Source organism: Apteryx mantelli, chromosome 18, assembly GCF_036417845.1.
Source record: "Apteryx mantelli isolate bAptMan1 chromosome 18, bAptMan1.hap1, whole genome shotgun sequence".
NCBI classification, from domain to species: Eukaryota; Metazoa; Chordata; class Aves; order Apterygiformes; family Apterygidae; genus Apteryx; species Apteryx mantelli.
The window spans coordinates 2,915,266-2,938,903 of NC_089995.1; the positions used below are offsets into that span (position 1 = coordinate 2,915,266).

Here is a 23,638-nt window from a genome sequence, read left to right on the forward strand (position 1 = left end):
GTTTGCACCGACGGCTCTGACGGCGCTGAGGAAAGCAGGAACAACGCTTGTCTTGCGTAGGTGGAAGCAAAGCAAAAAAAGAGTCGCTCTAAAGCCCGACCTGTGCTACTGATAAGTTTGCACAGTCAGGCACATGAATAGGTTTTTAGAAAAATCACTGAGGGGTGAGGCTGATAAAGATCTGCAGTCTGCCTTCAGGAATGAATTATTAATCTTATTTCCCTTATTAACTGCTTTCTAGCCTGCTTGTGAACGATAACATACTTTGCGCTTTCAACTTCTTCTCTCCGAGTTTCGTGTCAAATTGAGACTTAAAGTGAAACAGCTGTGTGTGGGAGAGGAATAGATGGCAATGGAGATGCACGCGTTTATTTTTGATTTATAAAATGCCTGTCCCAGGCTCGGCAGCTCCCTCCTGCGTGCTGCGGAGCTTTCCTGTGAGGTGCCGCGTCCTCTCCACTCCCACGGCATCTTACAGATCAGCATCCGCGATGTGCTACAAAACCGAGTTAAACTGTGTAAAAATAGACTGATCGCATTTAGTGGAGGAAGTATCTGTACAGTAACATAAGTTACCCACTGCAACAGATGCTATAGTATCGTCTTATACAACCCCTCGCTTAGGCATGGAGGGAGAGGGGATAGAGAAGAACCGGCAGCGAGCGGACCTCTGTTGACCAACGTTTGCTGCTGACCTGTTTTATGAGCTGCCGTCATGTCTCCTGATTTTTTGGTTGTAAATAAACTCTCATTTATTGTCTTGGGCAAATGGAGATCTTTGGAAACCACCCTCAATGCAAATAATCGTCATTATTTGTATAGAAATATAACCCCTTGGCTGCAAACCTTTTAACTCACGCTCTTCCTCTCTCCCTGCCCCCAGGTTAGGACTTTGTTAGCAGAGTCATCCTTTGCTTGCTAAGGCCGCCTTATCAGCTGCCTTGTTTCTTGATGCATATCTTAGCCCTTCCCCTTCATCCCTTTTTGATGCAGTGATGCTGCAAAAAGGTAAAATACTGGCTTTTTTTTCCTGGACAAACTGATTTCAGATGGACCTTGGGGGAAGTCATCAGGCAGCGAGCAATGGAGAGTTTGCAATGGAGTAACAGAAAACAGCGTAATAATGCTGTTGCTTTGCATGTAGATAACCTTTCTCGTCTGCATGTCTTAAAGGACTGTGCAAAGGTGCTTTACAAATGGCTTAGAGCTGTCAAGGGGAAGGAAAGGCAACCTCAGAGTGGAGGAAAGATGTTAATAAAATTTAAATGTAATTCTTCCCATTTCTCAGTTCCTAAATGTGAAAAATATTAGCTTGGAGGAGACTGAAAACAGATGGTGAGCAGTTGGAGCAGATAAGCATGTTATTCAAAATAAACATTCGCCAAAGCTGGGGAGGTGGCGAACCATATTTCATTTCACCCTATTTACATTATCAGGTCAGGTTACACTGATGCTGCCTTTAGTTTGCATTCGGATTATCAACAGGGAACCCGAGAAAGCAAGCCAATTGCAGCATGTCCTTTTAATTATAGGCTTGTTTGGGTTGGAATGGGCATTTTGTAAGCCATCTCCCTGGCCTTTGCTCCAGGGCAATGTTGAGTTAATTATCTTAAAACAACCCTCATAGACTGTAGGCAGGGTCCTGCCAGCCACGGAGAGGGCACCAAAGCACCTGTCCTTTGCCCTCCTCTTCTTGTGCCAAGTAGTTTCTTTTACTGTTTAGACAAGCTTTACATTGCTTTATCTTAAACCATGATTCTTGCTCGTCCCTTTGAATGGTGATCTTGCCACGTGGAGCTATGAGCCTCTGCTTCGCGGGCCCGTTGCTCTCTAGGAAGCCTTGGTCGTGCCGACTTTTCGGCACTCGGTGACTTATGCCTCTAGCCTGAGTGGCTGTCCAAGGCGCAGGGGCCGGTGGAAGGAGAAGCGCGTCCACGTGTGGCTCGTCTCGCCTCTTTTGGTAAGTGCCCCAGGAGGGGCTGAGGTGCCTTTGGGGGTATCCGTCCCTCCGCTGGCCTCAGCTCGAGCCCGCGTAGCTTGCTCAGACCTGACGCCTGGGCGAGCAGAGAGATCGTCTTGCCCAGCTTCGCCTTGGGTTCAGCTTTTGGGAAGATTCCCCAGGCCTCTGCTCTGAAAAGGCAGGTATGAACTGCAGGCGCTTAACTTTCTGAAGCGGGAGGAAGTGGCTTTTAGGTTATGAGCACGCTCTGCCTACTCTGTATGAAAGTCAAAAACATCTGTTCTGATTAAACCTTTTGTTTCAATATTAACTTGTTATGTGTTTTCACTCCTGAGACTCTGAACCACTGGGCAAACCCTTTGTATATAGCCTGTTGTTCAAAAAGCATCAACTACAACCAAAATCTTGTTAATTTACAGACTTCACAATCTAACCGCTTAGTGGCTAAAGCCTCGTCAACATGGTTTCGTTTTAAGACTGCTCTGTCTTGCAAACTGCAAGAGGAAGACGGAAGAGCAAACCCTTACATGTGCCTAACTGCCAGTTACGTACTGCTGTATCATGTTTAATGTGCTTTTCCCTTATTTCTTCTAATATGTTTCATGTTTTCACTTTTGCAAAAAGCTAAAGCATGATAAGCTAGAGTGCTTGAATCTAGCAAATGGGGTTTGTGAGAAACCAGTTCAGATGCTGTGCAGCTTTTGCAGTTAGAATCTACAAAATTGGTTCCAGCTGAGGCAGGTTCTTCATTTAATTATTAACTCTTGCAACAGTGAATCAAGGGGACTCCTATACCTGCATCAGAAATGGCTCGAGAAGATATTACTGTTTGTGCTCTGTCCTTCTGAAGTAACCTCCTCCACCCACTCAACCACAGAATTAAATTCATATCACATAAAGGTGGGGGAAAGATTGACTCTCCTTAGCTGCTAGCAGGGTTTAGGAGCCCACCCATACGTGCTCCATATGCTCACAGATGCGGGTTGCTATACAGTGCTGAACTGTTGGTGCACATGCATTCGCTGTGATGTAAATCCACAGAGCTGAGACTCCACATTTTGTGTGTTGTATCTGGTTGTTTCTGTCTTCTCGTGGCTTTACTCTCCAAAAGCTCATGGCTCAGCCGTTGCATCCAGACCAAGGCTTTCCCTTCCGCCTCGCTCGGCGTAGTGCAATGATGCCAGCTTTGGTCACTCGATGGCAACCGCTCGTCACCTTTTCAACATGGGAACACGCATTTGAGAAACCGTGCATGGTAGGGAGCATGTTTTCCCTGCCCGACGCTTGGGCTCCTTTCAGTGTCGCCCAGCTTCCCTCCCTGCAGCTCGTCTCCTGCGACCGGCACCGCTGGCATCGCGGGGGCCCCCGGCCCTGCTCTGCGTCCGGCTGCCCCCCAGGGCCTGGCTTCCCACGGCAGCATCCTGGCACCTCTGGAAACCCCTGCGCTTGCTGCCGGTGAGCTCCAGGATGGTGCCGGCCTCCCGCGTGGCACCGCGCCAAGCTCTTCCCAAGCTGGGGCACAGCAGGGCCAGGAAACAGATTTGTGATCCACGTTTTGTTAATAAATACAAAACTCGCATCCTCATATTATTCTGCCATCTGTTTGAACTACATTTTGAACTAGGGGAAGCAAATGGAGGAGAGACGGTTGGAGTCTCTCTGCCACCTTGGGTTATCTCACGGCTCTGTCTTCAGGTTCCTTCTTGTGCTTTATTAGGGAAGGGAGCATCCAGTTTCCATCGTGCAGTGTTTTTATTTCTCTTCGTTACTTAGTTTATTCCTCGATTGCTGAAGGCATTTAAATATTAGTTTAATTTCTAGTGCATTTGAGAAACAAGTGAAAAAAGGTCTCAAGTCAGGGAGTGCTATTAACTTTTTTTCAAACCCAGAAGCGTGAAGAGATTAATAAAGTGGACTTCTTTATACAGTTTACAACGAGAATAGATGTTAGCCATTCTTCAGAGGTTACCTATCATAGCAACACTCCTTTATTATTAAACACCATAGTGGGAAGGCTTCTTTAAAGAAAATAAATATAATAAAATCGGTCTGGAATGACTATTTAAACTGCCAACTGTAAAATGTCCCCCTCTGTATCGTACAACTAGAGGGAAAGCTTGAGATGTGGTTCCCCCAGTGTTGGATGCAAAGGAGACGGATGTCTCTGATGACCACTCCTAGCCCTGAATTTTATTCTCACGTGCTGTCCATTTGTGTAATTTATCTCATTTTCCTCACAATAAGGGAAGATTATCAACTATACTTAGTCTTAACAGATGCTACTTTTTAGTTTGTTATACTAGGACAAGAACTGGAGCAGTAAAAGAAATATAACACATCAACAGTTAACACAGAGAATCGAATACAAACAGGGCCTCGTGGCAGGTGGTTTGGATGCAAAGAGGGATGTCGCGTTTCAGGTGTACGCAGTCAGTCAGCCCCTTGTACACCTGGGCTCCCTAAATGGGGCATGCAAATATATAGGGCATGCAGCATAAGCTTATATATGTACACAGCTGTCCTGTATCCAGACAGCAGCTTTGTGGCATCTGAAATCTGTAACTGCAATCGCTGTGAAATCTGGTCTTCAGCCTTTATCAGTTTTTTGAGAATATGAAATTCTTGCATCACGCCAAGACTAAAACAGCACCTCTGTGATGAGGTTTCATTTTACTCCAAGTGAATCACCTTCCCCTGTGAACCTCCAGCACCCTCGAATCCATGCAAGGGGCTCTCCCGTCTGCCCTAGCGGCAGCCGCACGGGCACGCTCACGGCCCTCTCGCTGTGTCCTCCTCCCGCGATTAGTGTTTGCCGCCTCTGGGTGCAAAGTTGGCACGTGTCATTGCAAAGTTTTGATGTTTGGCAGCTCGATGGCAGAAGTGTTGCTCTGTAACCATGTTCAATCTGTGTCCTGCAGGCAGCGTTTGAAAAATAGCCACGCGACATTTGTAGACGTTTCTAAGAGAGATTCCGTCAGGCGAAACTTCTGGCCAGGAGGCCCGCGAGGTGGCAAACAGCGGGTGCGAGGAGCGCGGGGCGGCCGAGGAGCTAGCGCGGAAGTTTGGGGAGGATTTGGGGAGGAAGCCTTTCTGAAGGAAAACCCATCAGCATTTCCAGTTCAGGCAGATGTGCTACGCTGACGTCCGGAGTACACAGCCGTGGGCTAGAGTTGCTCTTTTTCGAGGTGCTGCTGCAAGGCCGGATGCGGGACGGCGGCTGGTGGAGCAGGGACTGTGCTGCACACTGCTCCTGCTGGTGCATCCGCCCCTGCAGGAGCAGCCGCACGTTCGCTCGAGCTGGGCAGCTGGGAAGCAGCTTTCGGGGCCGTTTGCTCATCGCTCCGAGCTAGCGGGACCGCGCGCCCTGTGCTGGGGCTGCACTGACGCTCGGGCAGAGGCTGAGCTGCCAGGACATGTTGCTGGAGACTTCCCGGGGGACTTGGCGATCAGGGAGGTGAAGGCATCGTAACCAGAACGTGTATGTCTCTTGCCTCCAAAAAGCTAAGGTGGCATTTGACTTTTAGGCATGATTTGAACTGACTGATAAGGTAGTATGACTTGCAGGCGTTTTGAGGAGCTTCTTAGCATCTCCTTTCTGCGTCTGGAGGCGGCACTGACACTGCCATTGGTGAGGCAGTAAATATTTCTAACAGTTAAATGCGGAAGAAAGAGACAGGGATGGCGTTGCTTCTCTAGAGACCTCCACCTCATTTTTAGCTCACAGTCAACTCCAGGCTCACTCAAGTCCTCATTCTCAGTCTGGTTTGCTCACATGATTCTCATTAAATTGATGCATTTAGGCTAAAAATCAGAAGTTGCAGAAAGATGGTTTTTATCTGCATTTATAGATGCCTTGGGTCATTAACAGGAAGCTTTTAAATTTAACAATCCTGTTTGCTTCTTGTACGTCTGCCAGAGCGAGCCCGGAAGAGAAGGTGTTGGCTTCTCATGGGATTTGCTTTTGGTGTCTCATGCAGTTGCAGAGCAGTAGCTGGTTTCATTTTAGGGGAATAAATTCCATGTGGCTTTTTTTTTTCCCCCATGTAAATTAACAAAAAGAGTTCTGCTTTCTTTGCTGGTGCTTTGACACTGTATTTAATATGTCCTAGGAATGTTTTAGGAGGAAAGATGAGAAACCTTAAGGATTTCATTCATGCTTGGTTTCTCTCCCCAACATGGCAATATCAAGTTATCCATATATGCCTGTGGAAGAGGGTTTCATAGGAAGGGGGTGAAGCAGACCAAGTGAGAGGCAGGAAGGTGGCAATATGTTGATGTTTGAAGTGTGTGGTTGGAGGGGAAGGTGGAAAAATGAAACGGTTAGCTGCAGGGAGGACTTTGATGTGGTGGTCTCCTTGGCAAACATTCAGCCGGGAAGGCATAGAGGTGGGCAAGGAGTTTGCAGAGAATGGCACTAACCACATTTCACTTCTCTGTTCATGGATTGTGTGCAAACAGATCGTGGTTCTCATGTCTTAGCTCGCTGTTCTGCAATTATTCATACATTCTGAGCAAACATGTTTCCATCCCTTGATAGCTTTCAAGCAGCTGGCAGTGAGTGGTGGATAGTTGCAATTAGTACTGTTTTGATTGAAAAATTTGGGTCGTGTAGCAGTGTTTCTCTTCCCTCACTGGATGAGTGAACTCAAACCAGGCGCTTCGTGGTAGAAATGCTCTTAACTTCACATGCAGACCTTGTTCTCTGACTGTTCTGCTGCATTTATGCAGAGATGGCGGAAAGATGGAGGCTTATTTCCTCCTGTTCTTCCCAGCAAGCTTACCTGCTGCAGTGGTGACGTACATACGTGCATGAATGCCATATTCAGGCATGAATATATTCATTTTCATATGAATGTCATATGCATGTGTGAATGCGACAGGGAGAACCGTATCAGTGTCAAATATGAATGCTGGACCAAATGCATGTGAATAGTAGCTTGCAATGTTATATGAATATAGTAATACATTATATTATAATATTAATAGCAGTTTCCCAGGGCTTTGGTTATCTCCCCACTTTGTTTGTGAAAGCAAAGCTTAGAAAGTTCTTTTTCTGAAAACAGGCTTAAATAAACGAAGATACAAACTTGCTGCCAACCTGGAAATTCAGGTTTTATAGTGATTGCAGTCCCCAACTCTGACTCCAGTAATGCCAGCAGCACAGAAATGGCAGGAGTTTCTTGCTTATTGGGGAACATGGGTTTTCATATATTTGTCTCTGCTTCCCCTTCCACGGTGTGTGTCCATAGTCCTGTAAACAAAACAAAACAAAACAAAAAATTAGGAGTACGAAATTAATTTGTTACCTTGCTGGCTTTGCTGATGACTTGCCATAAGGAAAATAAATGAGCCAGCTATTGCATGGTGCCTGGTGGAAAAACAGGTGCTTGCGCCTTGCACAGCAGATTCCAGGCCATGGGCGCGAATGCCAAGTGCTGTGCGCGCAGGGCTCGGGTGCCAGCTCGCATCTTTTGCGCTTTCAAAACCAGCATCTTTGTTGTCGGGATTTGCAAAGTAGCAGCTTCTGTGATTGCATTTCTGTGAAAAAACTTTTCATTCAGTGCTTCTCTTCTTTATGGGAATATATCATTTAATAGATTTGCCAGGACTTGAAAGCTGAATTCCTTACAGCTGAGGGGTATTTATAAAAATAGCAGTATTCTGTGGGATATATTTACCTCCACGGTACCAATAGGAGATTACAGTCTATAGCGTCCTCTTGTTCTGCTACCCTCCCTCAGCAGTCTAAAGAGGCCTGGCCTATATTTAGTTACAGGAGCCGGCTATTCCAGTTTCAGCTCAGGACAGTGACTTTTCTTTGTTAATTTTTCTAACGGCATCTTTCAAAGCATTAGCCGTCAGCAGCAGATGCGAGGGCCGTGCGCGTGGGAGGAACCGTCACTGGAGTCTCTACATGATCGGTCCCGAAGTTCAGCCAGGCTCTTGCCGCTGCTTCGGTCCCCGCCGGGAATGAGGACGGTGCAAGTAGGAGTTTGCTAATGCTTCGCTCAAAACCCCTCTTACTGGCTTTAAGCATTGAAGAAGCTGTAGGAGTTTCACCTTTTTTTTTTTTTCTTTAGCTAGAAACAAATCGAAAGTCTTGCACTGACTTTAGGAAGCTTTTGCTTCTGTGCGGTGCTGAGCTCCAGCTCGCGCCGGCTGCCCCGGGGCCTCGGCTCCTCGCTGGGAAGCAGGCAGGCCGGCGCGAGGCTCCGCGGGGCTCCCGCACGCCGCCGCGAGGAGCGAGGAGCGAGGGACGGCTGTCGGTCGCTTCCTCGCCGCCCCCCAAGCCGGGGCGCAGGCGGGCGCCCTGCAAACTCGTCAGCGTTGCTGCGAGGGGCCCGCTGGAGCGGAGTCGCCACGCGTTAGGGAGCCGATCGGATGAGATGGGCACCGGCTGCAGGAGCCGAGCGTGGCTGGCGGGTCGCCGGAGGGAGGACCCGCATCGCGCTGTCTCGCGCCGCTCGTTCGAGGCCGCCGCGCCGCGGATGAGCCGGGTGCCGGCGGCATCGGCGGAGCGCCAGCGAGCGTCGCCGCTCCCGGCTTGCCGCGAGGGCAGTTGCGTCGGCTCTGCGAGGCGGCCGCGCTCCGCGGATGCTTCGGCTGTGTCTGCGCCGTCGGGAGCTGAGCTTTTCTCCTGAGCTGTCTTGAAAAATGAGGCTCATGTTATCGCATCCTTCCTGTTTCTCTCTCATTTCCTCTCGTGGATAACTTCTAAGCGTGGTGGCTGATTTCAGCCGCGCTCGAGCTGGCAGCGTAACTACCTCTTTCGGCTGAGCTGAGGAGCCGCCGCGGTCGCCCGTGTACGGAGAAGAGAGCCTCAGCGGCTCCAACGGAAAAAGAAGTTGCAATGCGAGCCAGCGCTTTGTTAGACACCAGGGACTCCACGCGGGAGAGGCGCCTTATCCCGCCTTGCTTTTGCAGCGGTCGGACCGTTTCGGCGGCTCGCTGACCCCGGCGGCTGCAGCCAGCGCTCCCCGCGCGCCCGGCTGGCCGAGCGCGGGCCAGCGCTCACCCAAAGACCCCGTCGCCACGCACGAGCGGCTCCGAGCTGGCACGTCCTGCAGAGAAGCTGTCTGGGGGCGCCGAGCGAATATACAGTGGTGGGCGGCTGCGCGGGGACCCGTCCTCTCACCGGGACGTGTCCCCTGGCAGTGAAAGAAAGGCGAAGCGTAGGGGAGGTTAAGCTGCTGCTCCTTTTTGGTTTCCCTGGCCTCAGGTTTTCACCAAGATGCGAAGGTGCAGGAATGTTTGGTTTGTGCCTTTTTTTGAGAAGCAAACATGGAAAGCTGGTCGGAGAGCTGTTGGCTCGTGGCTGTGCTGGCTGGGGGCGAAGACCCGGCACCCCTCCCCGGGGCCACCCGTGCGCGCTCATACGGCGCGTGGGGGAATGCCTGGGGCTTGCTGTGGGCATTAAGGGAGGGAGGCAAAGCAAAAAAACCCTTGGGGAAACGTCTTCAGGCGAGATGTGGCCAAGAGAACTGGCTGCTGAGCATCCGCGTCCCAGGCTGGTCCACCAGGGTCTCGGGATACCCGCTGTGCACCGGCATGTGTGGCCACCCGCTCCGATCCGCAGCCGTGGCTCGTGTGCTCAGCGGGGACGTGCCATGCGGTGCCTGTCACTAACGTTTCCATCTTCTTCTCTTGGTGCAGTTGCTGGTGAGAAGAGGGTGCCAGTGATGCCCGGCTCGCCGGTGGAGGTGAAGATACAGTCCAGGTCGTCCCCGCCCAGCATGCCACCGCTGCCCCCCGTGAACCCCGGCGGCCCGCGGCCCGTGTCCTTCACTCCGACAGCACGTAAGGCTGCTGGAGGGGGAAACCGCTTTTCTGGGGTTCTCCGACGCTTGTAAAAGCCGCGTTTCAGCTGTTTGCCTGGGCCCGCAGGCAGCATGGCACGTGTTAGTAATCCCATAGAAAAGCAAGGCAGTGAGGACTGGGGGTTTCTTGCTTTTGGCCCTTATGCAGGACATCTAAAGAGGTCTGTAATCTTCCCACCACCCCCTTCCTGGTGACTCCCAGCTGCAGCCCAGGCTGCCAGAGCTGCCTCGAGGCCCTCTCCTTGCAGGTGCCGCCTTGATTTCTGGAAGGAACTCCTTAAGAAATTGCGGTCTTTTATCAGGTTTGCTTCTAAACAAGCCAAGGGCTGGGCTTTTCACTGCATCTTTGGAGGAATTAATGCCCATGCTGCTGTATCTCGCTTTGTAGACAGCACTTCTGAAACTGAGAAGAGCAAGTTTTTTCTTCTTTTTTGATTTCCCATCTGGGTGTTCCGTGCTGTCCATCCAAATTTTGTTTTCTCCATCTTTGCTGCATAGTCCTTCCTACTAAGCTGCAGTTCATCCTTGCCCAGCCATAAGTCGGGCCTCACTTATGAGCCGCTTGCTGTTCTTGTAGGATGTTCCTCAGAGGTCACCTCCATGCATGGGGACTTTCCATGGCCGTAGCCTCTTTCCCAAAGCCTAGAAGGATTCCAGGCTCTTTTTTCTCCTTTAGCCAACATATAAGGCATCATCTTTTCAGAGCATTTTTCAGGAGCAAAGCTGCCCTGTTTTACTTAATAGTTAGGTATGGAATTATCTTACCCCCAGAAGTGGTAGATACATATTTTTCAGTCTCTCCTCACTTTTTTCCCCCCATACTTGCTGTGCCTCTAGCTACTTCTGTGTTGCTTTATTATCCAAAATGGTGTCTGTGATACCTCACTTTTTAATATTGGCAGTGAGTTTCATAGATTTGCAGTTCAGTCTCTTTCAGGACATTCACTAATGTATCGAGTGATGCTGGCAGTAACACTAATCACTGGGTTATCCCACCAGACACATTGTCCCCAGCTTTATACACTGAGGGTTTTTTAATAGCTCTCTTTTTGCTGAGGCAGAAAAGGCCATTAGCAAAGTGACAGAAATTAATTTTCCCAAAAAGGTTGTTTGACACGCTATTAAAGTCCAAGTAGCTTGAACCTACTGATTCCAGTTCACTTAATTGCCTCTTTACAAGAGAAATGTGAAATGCAACCTGTGGTGAAGTTTATTCTTGCTTCTTACGTTTCAAATGTCCTGCTTCATCCTGGTTTTCTCACCTGGAAATACAGGTCCCTGTAAGGCCTTGCAGGCGACTGTCGGTCGCTCTGCAGTAAAGCGACTTGCAGGTGGGTTGCACGGGGTAAGTCTAGAAACACGACCACTGGTAACGTGGGCTGCTGCTACCTAACGGCCACCCGGGCTTGAGCCCACTCTCTTGACTTCTCCTGCACCATCCGAGTGCATCCGCCCTTGCGGCTTCCCGCGGCGGTCGCTCGCTCTATCTCCCTGAGCGGTGCTCCGCGAGCCTTTTCCTTCCCACGTCCTGCCGGAAGGTGGGATGGGCGCAGCCCCTGGTTCTCGCTGGGTATAAATAGCGTTCCCACTCTCTGGTCTTTCGTGTGAAAGAGGAAGAGGAAGCAAAATAGAGAGCGGGGTGAGGTGCCTTGGTCAAGGCCTTCAGAGGGCAGAGAGCCATGCGGTCCTCTCCTATCTGTGAGAAGCTTCTCTGGGCATCTTTCTCTGGGATTTATAACATTTTTATCATGAAATAAGTGCTGGTTATGAATAACCGTCAGAATCCTCACCTTTGAAATTAGCTCTGTGTTTGCTTTTGCTCAATATTGGCCAGGACTCCATGTATAGCTAATCCTACACTTCAGCTCTGCAGCGCGTCTCTGTTTCTTCACTGGTTTGGAGGAGGCGGTGCGGACAAGACCTTTCCAAGTTGTCCTGATCCATAATGAAAGGCACGAGCTCATGTGGACCTTGCTGCTCCATCCTCTCAATTTAAAGCAAGAGTTTACCTTCATTTCTTTATCTCTCCATTTATGAAAGGACTTATCCTTGTCATGCCCCGGAAAAAGCCGGCCCCCTCTTGGTTAGCACGAGCGGCTTTGATGGTCTCTTTACCATTATCTTTCCCTGGGATCTGTAACTGACTCTGGGTAATCGTGTCAGGTTACTCCCGCGCGCCCCACGGCAGGTCCAGGTGTGTGAGCCTGCATAACCTCAGACCTCGGAGAGCCCCAGGGCGGTTTAACTGTTCAAGCGCCTCCTGCCTTTTTCTCTGAAAAGCTCTCACCGGCGGTGTTCTTTGCGAGATCCGAGGATTTTGTGCAATCCTCATTAAGCTGCAGCTGGCGTTCTGGCACCTCTGGTGAGCCGCCGCTCCATGCAGAGCTCCGCGCGCCTTCCCTGCCCCATCTGCGCGCCGGGGCGCGAGGGGCGGCGGCGGCTCTCGGGACCGCTTCGGCGGTTCTCCTCTGAGCACAGATGCTTACAACAGTTTTATAGCCTCAAGCTGCTTGTGGCCTTGTCTCTAGCACTTGCATTCACCAGGGGTTTGGGATTGGGCTCTTAAGGATAAACCAGTGGATCAGCTAAACCTATATTTATGAGCATGTACTTTTCACCTCTAAAATTTGTATTTATATCAAGTTTGGGCCTCAAGTGCACAGCTGCTTTTAAAAATTTCCCAGACAAGGCTTTAGATTGCACAACTGCAGTATGGCGATGTCAACAATTTATTCAATCCCCTTGTGGAGTTCCCAGACTTCCATAACGTAGCTGCTTTCAACATACTTTCTGCTTAAAGGAGGCAAAGCTGCAGATGGGACCAGGCTGGAAAACCAACTGTGTTTGCAAAACTGGCTTGCTGTAAATCCCCTGGGCGGTAACGTGGCCCTGGCACCGCAGCGGAGCGTGCCACCCGGGCGTTCATGCCTGTGAGCTCTGGTGGTGCCAGCCCTCCTCGGGGAGGAGGTGGAGGCACTGGGGCTCCCCGATCTGTTAGCAGGACCCAGGCTGTAGTGAGCACCGTGGATTTGTTGTAAATTATGAGACTAGAAGGGACTGTTGGATTGCCTGGTCTCATTTTCTGCCTAACACAGGAAATCACTGCTCGGTAATTCTTGCTAGAGGCTGCAAACTTTGAGCTAAAGTGCATTTAAGTCTTCAGGCTGGAGGCAACATGACTTGGACTGCCACAGCGTGAGCTTTATGCAGCTTAACCCTGTGTCCTGAGCTGCCCTAAGTAAAAATCGAGGTGTGTGTTTGGTATGTTCTTCTGAACCTAATTCTTTGTCATTATTTAATATCCCTTGGAACGAAGCTAGAATGGAGAGTGTCTGGAAAAGTGTCGTAAATCGCCCATGAGCTTTTTTAGGGAGTCGAGCACTTGGGGGTCTATCCCTCAATCAGAACAGGGATCCTGCTGAGGAAACCTGGAGCAGACACCTTCGTGGGGTGAGCGGTAGCTGTGTGCTCAGGGCTGCAGAGCATCCCCGGGACGCTAAGGAAACAGGCTAAGGAGGAGGTACGTGTCGGTGCCACTGAAGAGTCCCGAGGCGGGTGTACTCCTGCATCTTCTGCAAGTCCTGCAGGCTCTGCCCTGGTCGGGGCCAGTTTTCTAATTCCTGCCCTGGGAGCTAGCATAGATTTAGGTGTCCCCACAGCGCTCTTGGGTGGCCCACCCGGCACGCACGCACTGTGTGTACCTGTGTGGTATCTCGCACCAGACCAGATCCCTGCGTGGTGCATGGTGCATTCTCTCCTAAGACTTCGCAAAAACAGAATACTGTTAAAAACCAGGCCACAGGGACATGGCCACCTCCCGCAGCGGTGCTCACTAATGCTTTTGGCTCGTCTCTGATTTGCAGTGCCCAACGGCATCAACCATTCCCCCCCAACGCTGAACGGGGCTCCGTCTCCACCTCAGCGGTTTAGCAATGGTCCTGCCTCGTCCTCCTCCTCCTCGCTCACCAACCAGCAGCTCCCAGCCACTTGCGGCGCCCGGCAGCTCAGCAAGCTGAAGCGCTTCCTCACAACCCTGCAGCAGTTTGGCAATGACATCTCTCCAGAGATCGGGGAGAAGGTCCGGACCCTCGTTCTGGCATTAGTGGTGAGTGCGACCCGGCGAGGGCAGCTAAGCCTCAGAAAGGCCTGCAAGGCCTTGCGTTTGCAAAAGCTGGTGGGGTCCTGGCAGCCAGCGTGTGCCTGTGTTACACAATGTTGTGTGTTTGTGTCTTTATACGCAGAATTATTGGCTAAGCAAGACTTGCTGTAATGTTTACACTTCTGGTAAGCTCGCTGGCTTTTTTTCTTGTCTTCAGTGCATTCCAGAAAACTGTTTGCTTGTCCATTTGCATTGCTTTGATATGAGCCCAGGTGCAGCTGCACTTAAGGAAGTGTAGAAGGATTTGGACTAAGCTTTGCTATAAGGGCTACAGGTCTGGTGTTTTCCCCCTCCTTACTGGAAGGCATGGACTAGGCTGGGCTTCTTGGTTTCGTCTTGTAAATGAAACTTTCATGCAATTCAGAGGAGCCTGTAATTTTGTGCTAGGAAAGTGTTTTCATCCTTGTGCCCTGTGAGTGTGGGGCAGGCAGGATTTATGATTTCCTGACCCTGACAGCTGATTGATTTAACTCCGATGTGCTTCCATATGAAGAAATGCCAGTGCCACACACCATTTCATAAACACTGTCCTGACTTCTGGACAGCAGCGTGGCGTAATGGAATAAGCAGCGGTGCAGAGTCAGGAACTTGATCGTGCCCCTGCCGGGGGCTCTCTCTGGAAAGCTGATGGTGCTTCCCTCCCTCAGAGGACCTCTAGGACTGCAGGTGGAGGGTTGGTGCACCGTTTTGAAAAAGTCTAATTATACCTACGTGGTGGACCTTTCATATACACACCACCATCCTACTTCCTGTAGTTCCTGGGTGAATGGCGGAGGTGTTGAAAGCATGTCTTTCTGTGGGACAACTGGTTGACGTTGAACTTAGGGTCTTCTGGAAACGCCGTGTGGGGGTAGCGTCTGTGAATATTCCCTTTCAAAAGAAGTTCAGTTCAGTCTTCAGTGTGTAGAGAACATCATGACACTTGAAATGTTTAATTTGCAATATGCAGTGGTGAACATGGGAGGGAGAGTTTAATGGGGGGAGAGTTTCCTCTTCATGGGCTGCTCCTGCCTATCTTAACACCGGCCCACGAGCAAAGCAAACTTAACTCTGGCCAAGGTCTGCAGAAGATAGGAAGTCTCCTACTGCAGCAGCAGGCCTTGACTTGTGATAATCTGCTGCTTTGTGTGTTTGCATATTTGCCTGCACTAAGAAAGGGATTGATGGTTGTGCAAGCTTTTGTCCAGCCGTATTAATGTTTGTGACAGTCTGAAGGTGCAATTGCAGGAAAGGGCTTGGTAAATAACATTTTTGTGCATCTGCTGCCCTTCTTCCCCATTCCTATCCTTGGGATTTGCAAGAGCTGGGATTGATGATGTGCATGCATGTGCAAATAGTACATGTTCTTTTGCATCTATGGACAGCAGATAAAATCCGGCTAAAAATGTCCTTGCAAAACCAAATGAACAGGGTCTTGCTGCAGAACTATATTTAGTACTTGCAGGTGTACAAACTGACTAGCAGAAATGCTATGCAAGTGCTGTTTCAAACCAGTTTTTAAAATGTTAAATAAATGGTGGTCCTGTGCAAGCCCAGCCTCGTGGAGACCCAACAGCACACAGCACTGTGCAGCCTGCCCAGCTGCGAGCTGGTCGTCGCCCAGCGCAGCTCCTGAGCTGACTCTGCCTCCTGGCAGGCTGGCTTTCCGCCTCGGCACGGGGCGCTTGTAGCCAGACTACAGGCACACTGGAGTCGTTCTGCTCCCAGGGCTGATGTAGGCAGAGCAATTATGGGTTTGTCCACAACCTGTGGGGCTTTCACAGTGCTTTTGCACTAAATGCAAAAAGCTGCCACTTAAGTAGGATGGCGAATGTGTTTGCTTGGGTGTAGGGTAGTATCCCAGTTTAGCCTTTGAGAAAGGAAATTATAAGCCATTTGGGTTCCTCCGGCTGTCGGTCTCATCACCGATTGAGATTATTGCTGCAGGGCCAAACGCTGTCCACGCAGTACAGCAAGTGCTGCTCGTCCCAGAGAGCATGCAGCCTGAATAGCCGAGGGGGATACAAGGTAGGGCCAGGGGAAGACCATGCCAAGGCAGGGAGCAGCAGGCTGGCAGTAAGTGACTTCTTGGATGGTGGATAGGTTGGACTAAATGAGCTGAGTGGGAGGAAAAAGGAGAGGAGGGGACTCGTGGGGAAGCTGAGACGAATGGCCTGGGAGCGGGGAGGCGCAGGTGGCCCAGGGACCTGCACCCGGAGAAAGCACTCGGGCTCGGGCTCCTCGGGCAGCTGCAGCGACCGGCTGGAATTGCTGTCCACCTGCTCGGCAGCCTTCCCCTGGCCACCTGGCTGGAGATGCTGGCGGTGCTGGCTGGGCGCTGCTGCCTCCCGGGCAGGGCTTTGCAGCCTGGCTCCGGCAGAGTGCTGGGCACAGGCAGCACCTGGCTGCCGGCTGCCTGCACCCTCGCCTAGTGCAGCACGACCTGCACTGGCTCTTTCTGCTCGACTGGCCCCAGCCTTTTGGCTGCAGTAGACAGGATCCAATGCACACGTTGTCAGTCCCGTAATGGCAGATGCAGTCTCTCTTCCAGTTCTGTTGATTTTGAGCCGCTTCCCAAGTGTCTAAAATAAGAGCAAATTGTCATTTTGTGTCTTAATTTCTTTTCTCAGAACTCAACGGTGACAATTGAGGAATTTCACTGCAAGCTGCAAGAGGCGACGAACTTCCCCCTCCGGCCGTTTGTGATCCCCTTTCTGAAGGTGACAGTGAGCGGATGGGTCTTGCTAACACTTCATGTGTTCGTCTGTGCTGCTTGGCAGCATGTCACTGATGGGAAAGCTCTCGTTTCAAGCATCAGAACAATTCTGCTAAAGTCCAAGACAGACTGCCCAGACCATAGTGATCACCATGAGTAACTGGCTCACAGAAAGCTAACATTGTAATGGGTCCCACGTATGTTCACCTGCATGTTAGGGATAAATGAGACCAACCAACCTCCATTCTGCAGTTTCTCGTCCTATAGTCTTATTTTCAAATGTTCAGGTCTAAAGTATTTGAAGCGTTGATTTACAGACTATGTTAAATGCTGGAAGCACTGAGAGCTTCCCATGAAACTTTGTTTCTGTGTGCACCCACTTCAGCCCTTTAGACAACATGGGTAAACCTGACCAGTGCAGAGATCAGGAGCAGCGAGACGATTGAGAGGAGCCCACAGGCTCTAGGCATTGCTCCGAGGGACCATGGGGATGGATCAGATCTTCTGCAAGCAGGTGGAATTGCCTGTCTGCAGCCTGCCTAGACCAGACTCACAATGTGCGGTGATTTGTTTTCCAGGCCAACCTCCCTCTGCTCCAGAGGGAGCTGCTGCACTGCGCCCGGGCTGCCAAGCAGACGCCGTCCCAGTACCTGGCACAGCACGAGCACATCCTGCTCAACACAAACACCACGTCCCCGGCTGACTCCTCGGAGCTGCTCATTGAGGTGAATGGAAATGGGAAGAGGCACAGTCCAGACAGGTAAATAGAGCTTTTGCCGCTCTGCCAAGTTTTTAAAATCATGACTTTTGACAGCAGTAGAATCGAAACAAAACCTTAAACAATGTCCAGTGCTCAACCACGGGATTTTATCACTCGTAACAACTATTCTGACTGTTAATAAGATTCTGCTGGTTATCTGTGTCTCTAATTCCTCCTCACAGTACTCCTGCACTGTGAATTCAGCCTGGGATCCTCTTTGAGGGCTTTCAGGCAGATCCTATCCCAGGGTGACTTGTTCAGAAGGTCTAAAATGCCTAAATTGGAAAGCTCAGCAGTTCTCCAGAAATTTCACTGTCTGCCTCCCTAGGCTGAGGGGTGACGCAGAGTGAGGGCTAAGGAGGATGGGGTTCATTTTCATTTTCACTATTTTTATTCCAGGTAGAAGGTGTTACATAATTATGTAGAATATGCTTCAAATTTATAAAAACTGTGAGATTTTAATTTGGTCATGCTCAGAAAGGTTAATATCAACACTTGAGCGTTTTGGAGTTGGGTTTTTTTTTGGCAGGGTCATTTCTTGGATTTGTTCTCAAGCTGAGTGCATTTTAGCTTCCTGCTTTTTCCCCCCCAGTAAAATCACCGCTGCCCACGCTCTCCTGTTTCGAAATCTGTATCTTTCCATTTCTGAGTATGCTCGTGCGGTGCTAACGAGTACGTCTGTCTGTCGGTTTGGTTGCAGAAGAGAAGAAAACAGCTTTGAGAGAGAGCCGCTCCCGACAGAGCCTCCGGCCAAGAGAGTGTGCACCATCAGCCCGGCTCCCCGGCACAGCCCTGCCCTGACCATGCCCCTCATGAACCCCGCGGGGCAGTTCCACCCCACCCCACCGCCCCTCCAGCACTACACCTTGGAAGATATCGCAACTTCCCATCTGTACCGAGACCCCAGCAAGATGTTAGAGCACAGGGACATTCGCGACCGGCATAGCGGTCTTGGTAAGAAGGCCTGTAAAGGTTTGTTTGTAGGCTCTGTGAAATCCGATCGTTGAGCTAGCAGACTGTGTCCCTGATTCACCCTGATGTCCTGTGCTCGTCTGCTCGCCCCTAAAGCTGTGTAATTTTAGGCAGAAAGACAAGAGTTTCTGCAAGGAATTTGGACGGAACAGTTGACAGTGAGAGCTTAAAAATGGGAAAATTGAACAGGAGGCAGTATTGGTGTGTGCAAGCTGGAGCCACCAAGAATGAGGAGAAAGGACCTGGGGTTTGAGTTGAGCGTGGCCAGTCCAGCAGGCAGAATGAAGGCTGGGAAAATAGAGGTTAACTCTTCAGAGTAAGTGAACAAGGAGTTGTGTGGGGCCTGGGGAGACTGCAGTTTGACTCCCTCTCCTTCTCCCCAGCACAGGTGGGGGTGTGCATGGGGGGCGAACCCCGTGTTTCCAGCGGGGCAGCCTGAATCACAAGTTTGGAGTCACTGTGGATTTCTAATGAGGGACCTGGCCTCCCCAGGCAGATCAGATCCAGACCCGCGGCTGCACCGAAGCACATCTGAGAACATGCACAGGCCCAGATTGCCTTTCAAACAGTGACCACTCCACTGGAGCTGCATGGGATGTCAGGCAGCCCCCAGTCCTGCTGTTCAGAGAGTCAGTGACATAAACAAGGATAAAAACACCAGCATGGAACATGGTCTTAGAGAGCCACCTCCCTGAGACATGTTTTAAAACCTCAGCTACCCGTGCTTAGAGATACAGATCTTTTTAATGTTTCAGGGCCACGTTCCCTCTCCAACACTGAGAGTACTTGGTCTGTCTAATCGCTGTTCTGGTTGTGGTTTGTAACAGGTTTGAATGGAGGATACCAGGATGAGCTGGTGGACCACCGCTTAACGGAGAGAGAGTGGGCTGATGAGTGGAAGCATCTTGATCACGTAAGGAAAGGCTAGTGGTGTGGAAAGCTCTGTGGGACACAACAGCCTAGTGCTCCACCTGCTCCAGTTCGTGTTTTTGTTGTTGCTGATAATACATCCAGGCTTTCCAGGTGGCTTGTAGATGAACAGTGGTGTGAGAAGGTGTGTGGTGGGGAGGACAGAAAAGAGCGGTAACACTTTCCTGGCGTTTTCCCTCTGCCCTTGGTCAGTGGAAGCCAAAACCAGTCTGGACTAAGCACACCGATACGCTATGTGCAACAAGTATATAGAGGTTACAGGATAAGGAAACCCACCATTATTTTGTTTTAACGCTTTTTTCCTGGGGAGCAAACCTTTTGTTGGTCTCAACTAGGTGCCCACAATGAGATTTGGTATTTCTGGCAGGCTTTCTGGGGAGTCTGTTTTTTCCCTCGCAGCAAAGCTGCTGGTCCGAGCACTTCACTTGAATGTTTCCCCTAAAGAGAAGGGGTTGAAATTTGAATTTGGATCACAAACGCAGAGAGACGCTACACTTGCTTATGCTCTAAAGCTGATGTTTCACAGAGGTGTGTGTGGAGTAGAAGCCCTGCAGCTGAGTATTGTGAGCCAGGATGTGGCTATGGAGAGCTGGTACTTGGCCCATTTCCTCTAGGTCAGAGACAGAGGCTCCTATAATATACTCACCTTCTGGTTTTAGGAACAGACGTGCACCTGCTGACACCTCTGTGTGTGGCAATCATGAGAAGATGTCCCCACAGCCATGGGGGGCCACAGCCAACCCTTGTTGGGGCTTTTGTACCAGTTTTTGAAGCCTTGTTGTTCCTTTGTATAGGAGCTTTTCTGTGCTTCTCCTCCAAGTATCTTTTCCACCCCTTCATGAGCTTTCCGACGGCCCTGATGGAGGGGTGGGATTGTGCACTGTGGCTATAGCAGGGCTCCCTGCGCGTCTCCGGAGCACTGATCCAAACAACAGTCACAGGGGCGGCACTGCAATACCTGCTTGAATACCGCTTTGTCCAAAATATCATGCACAGGCGCTGTTACTGTGAGACGACCTTGTATTTTATCTTACCGGGACAGTCCCTGTGGTACCTCCCACAAGAAATTCAGGAGACGACCGTGTGAGCAGGCAGCTTAACCAAGACTGAGAACGTGTCCTTCCCCGCAGGCACTGAACTGCATCATGGAGATGGTGGAGAAAACCAGGCGCTCCATGGCGGTTCTGCGGCGCTGCCAGGAGGCCGACCGCGAGGAGCTCAACTACTGGAAGAGGCGGTGCAGCGAGACCGCGGAGACGAGGAAGGCAGGGAGCGAGCTCATCTCCAGGCAGCACAGTCCCAGCAGCTCCGACTCCATCAGCAGCGGTAAGCGCGGGAGCATGCCGGGTGCGCGGGAGCGTGCCGCGCTGCCTCCTGGTTGCCTCAGGCGCTCCCCATTTCCACCAGTTTCGGTGGGAGCAGTACAAGGAGTCGGAGTTTACAGACAGGCTGGGCAATAGACACTTTTTCATGAGAAGTGAACCCTTTAAAGTAGACGTCTAGTTACGACAAAGCTATACTAGGTATAAAATGACTGTGATATATTCAAATTACGATATAAATGAAGTGCTCAAGCAGTGCATAACTGTTTTCAAAGCTTTGAATCTGATCATTGAGCTGGTGGAAGTTCCTTGGTAAGCTTCTGGCACCAGCGTTTGCTGAAGTGCAAAAGCACCTTTTGGCAGCAGCAGCTTTTTCTGCAGGTGCCAAGAGAGTATCGTCCTCAGGTCAGCTGAGTCAGCAAGCTCAGCTCAAGGATCAGTTCATTCAAAGCTGAGAAACCAGTGGGGAGGTGAAAAAGCAAGAAATGTTGTTGGTTTCATCCCTCTTCCCCTTCCACTCTGTCTAAAGGATATAAATGGTGCGATCTACTGATTCCAGAAATACTGAAGAATGGCGTAAGCATAAGAGCTACCACCTATAATTTGAATAATGAATACTGTTTTTGTTTCATAAGTCAATTTAACTTTATTGAAACTGACTGTTTTTCCCCTCTAGTATGCAGGGATTTTTGACTCACTTTGAAAAACAAGTTTGAAATCCTAATTTTATGCATTTGGATTTAATTCTAACTTCCATCCAAAACAGTCTGCTACAGATCAAATGCTAAAAATAATCCTGATCATTCAGGAATGAAAAAGTATTCTAACAGTTAGAAAAAGGTTTCTAAAGTTTACTGTTAGAAAACGTTTTCTAACAGTAATAAAAATGTCCAAACTAAAAATCTCAATTTGACATATATTCAGCTTGTTGTTTGTATACTGACTAAAGAGAGTGAATGTTCCTGCATGTCAGAAAGAACCATCGGTTTTAGGGTAAAGGCCAGATTTAGCTGCAGTGGAACACGTTTTGATACTTCCCAGACAGTGAGAATGAGTATTGTTTAGGAAAACAATAAAAAGTACACAAGGAAAAGGAATTTGAGTAAGATTCATTAATCAGTGTTTCTTGTTTGCAGCCTCAAATCCTGATTTATTCTCAGGGTTTGATTTCAGTCATTCCACAGCTTCTGCACAGAAGCAGCAGGTTGGACTGTGTGCACTGAAACTTTGACATGGCAGCAAGTGAGCAAACAGAAGGAAGAATAAAATCATTCTGTTTCTAGAATAGCCTTTGCCTTGCTTTGAGAATATCACGGAGCTCTAAATTTAAGATCTGAAGTTGTCACTGATTTTTAAAGTTTTTCCAGAAGGAGGTAAATGAATTTTCAATTTAAAAAGAGTAGATTCTGAAATGGCTTGAGGGGTTCTCTTAAAACCGTTTCAGAACTGGGAAAAGGCCTAGAGGATGCAAAAAGCAGGCAGAGTCTGAGAGCAGGGAGAGGGGCGGCAGAGGGGAGAGCGAAACAACGTGTCCGTGGGCCCAGCCGTAACAGAAGAGCGCTTGGAGGGGGCCGCACGGTGGCTGGTAGTAAATTAAGGACCTGATGATCACAGCTGGCTTTTAGCTTCTGATAGATGTATATATCGCGGCTAATATACTTACAGTCCCAAGATGTTATAGGTGACCTTTTTGTTTTGTTTTGTTTTTAATCGGGATTTTGGTTGATGTTTTCACTAATTCTTCAAACTGTGTTGCTGTTGATAGATGGTGTATACCAGGTATACCACAGTCTGTTACAAACTTGAAGAATCCCAAGACCTTCATGAAGTGTTTTTGTTCTCCCGTTACCCTTTGCTCTGGTTTAGTTTTTGTTTGGCCAGTGTCATCTGACTCTTCAGAAAATAATTTTGAAGTATTAAAAAGGGATAGGGATAAAAGACAGTGCTAGGTTTCTGAATAAACTTTCCCGTGCAACTGTATTCTGTGTTGAGATCCTCACATGACTGTCTCCATCTGTCACGTTAGCTCTTGGGAGGTTTATGGGTGCTTGGGAACGTGTACACCCCGACGGTAAGAGATCTTGCAGTACAGTTTGTCCGTCAGTGCAAGTCTTTGAATTGCCCTGGGAATGGAAAGTGTTGCATTTAATGTAAACTGCTGTTAGTATAGATTGATGTTCAAAGTCACTGGACATTGCAGATGTTTGATGGCATATGTATTGCCTGTTGTTATAAAGTACCAGGAGATGGAAATGGGTTATACTGTGTAATAAATTATGCAGGGCACTAATTAAATGTTGACATTTATCATCTAGATGTTTGATGACTGGTCTTAACTGTAGGAATGCTTTGCTTTGGGAGTTAGCAGGTTAACCCTCCCCTGTCCCCCTGACGTCTTCGCTGGATGCAGCAATATTGCCTAGGCTTTCCCCCAGCCTCCCAGGGTGCTGACGGGCGGCTGTTTCTCCAAAAGCTGGCAGGTGGGATGAGGCTTTTCCAACCTTTCCATGTGTCCCTTATTCCGACAGATTCCTTGCGGGAGTTCAGCAGCAGGTCGGGAACAGGCTATGTCACTGAAGAGATATGGAAAAAAGCTGGTAAGTGTTTGTTAGCAACCTTGGCAAGTGACTCTACCAAGTCATCTGAGGCAAACACAGATGCTGCGGATTGCTCCACGGAAACTGGAGAAATCCAGCTGCCCAAAGCCCCAGGACATGCACATCTGGCTTGGTTAGCTACCAGCGCCTGGGCCTGGGTTTTCCAATGGGCTGCATCTCCCGCGGGCTGTTAGTCTGTGTGCCCCCGCAAGGTGCTTGCGTGCCATGGGCACCAGGCACGCACGGGTGCAAGCGGGGAGGGTCGCACCTTGGGAAGCGAGCGTGGGGCTGGGTGCTGGCGCGCGCGAGCCTGCGTGGGCACCCGGCTGCCATTTGGAGCACAGATGTGGAGTAATTCAACCGGGCAACAAAACCCATTGAGGATTGCTCTTGCATCAAACTGCTCTGAGGTCTGTAGAGTCTTGG

General features: G+C 49.7%; 1 protein-coding gene across 5 annotated transcripts in view; it reads left to right on the top strand.

The window, feature by feature from the left end:
* The window catches only part of CBFA2T2 (CBFA2/RUNX1 partner transcriptional co-repressor 2), a 73,396-nt gene that overhangs the window by 43,391 nt on the left and 6,367 nt on the right, over positions 1-23,638 (top strand). For all 5 annotated transcript variants that reach the window (XM_067307487.1, XM_067307488.1, XM_067307489.1 and 2 more), the window contains 8 exons: positions 9,614-9,757; positions 13,641-13,882; positions 16,546-16,635; positions 17,210-17,391; positions 18,092-18,345; positions 19,191-19,276; positions 20,424-20,619; positions 23,144-23,212. In XM_067307487.1, coding sequence (XP_067163588.1) covers positions 9,614-9,757; positions 13,641-13,882; positions 16,546-16,635; positions 17,210-17,391; positions 18,092-18,345; positions 19,191-19,276; positions 20,424-20,619; positions 23,144-23,212 — 1,263 coding nt within the window. The remainder of the gene's footprint in view (positions 1-9,613; positions 9,758-13,640; positions 13,883-16,545; positions 16,636-17,209; positions 17,392-18,091; positions 18,346-19,190; positions 19,277-20,423; positions 20,620-23,143; positions 23,213-23,638) is intronic.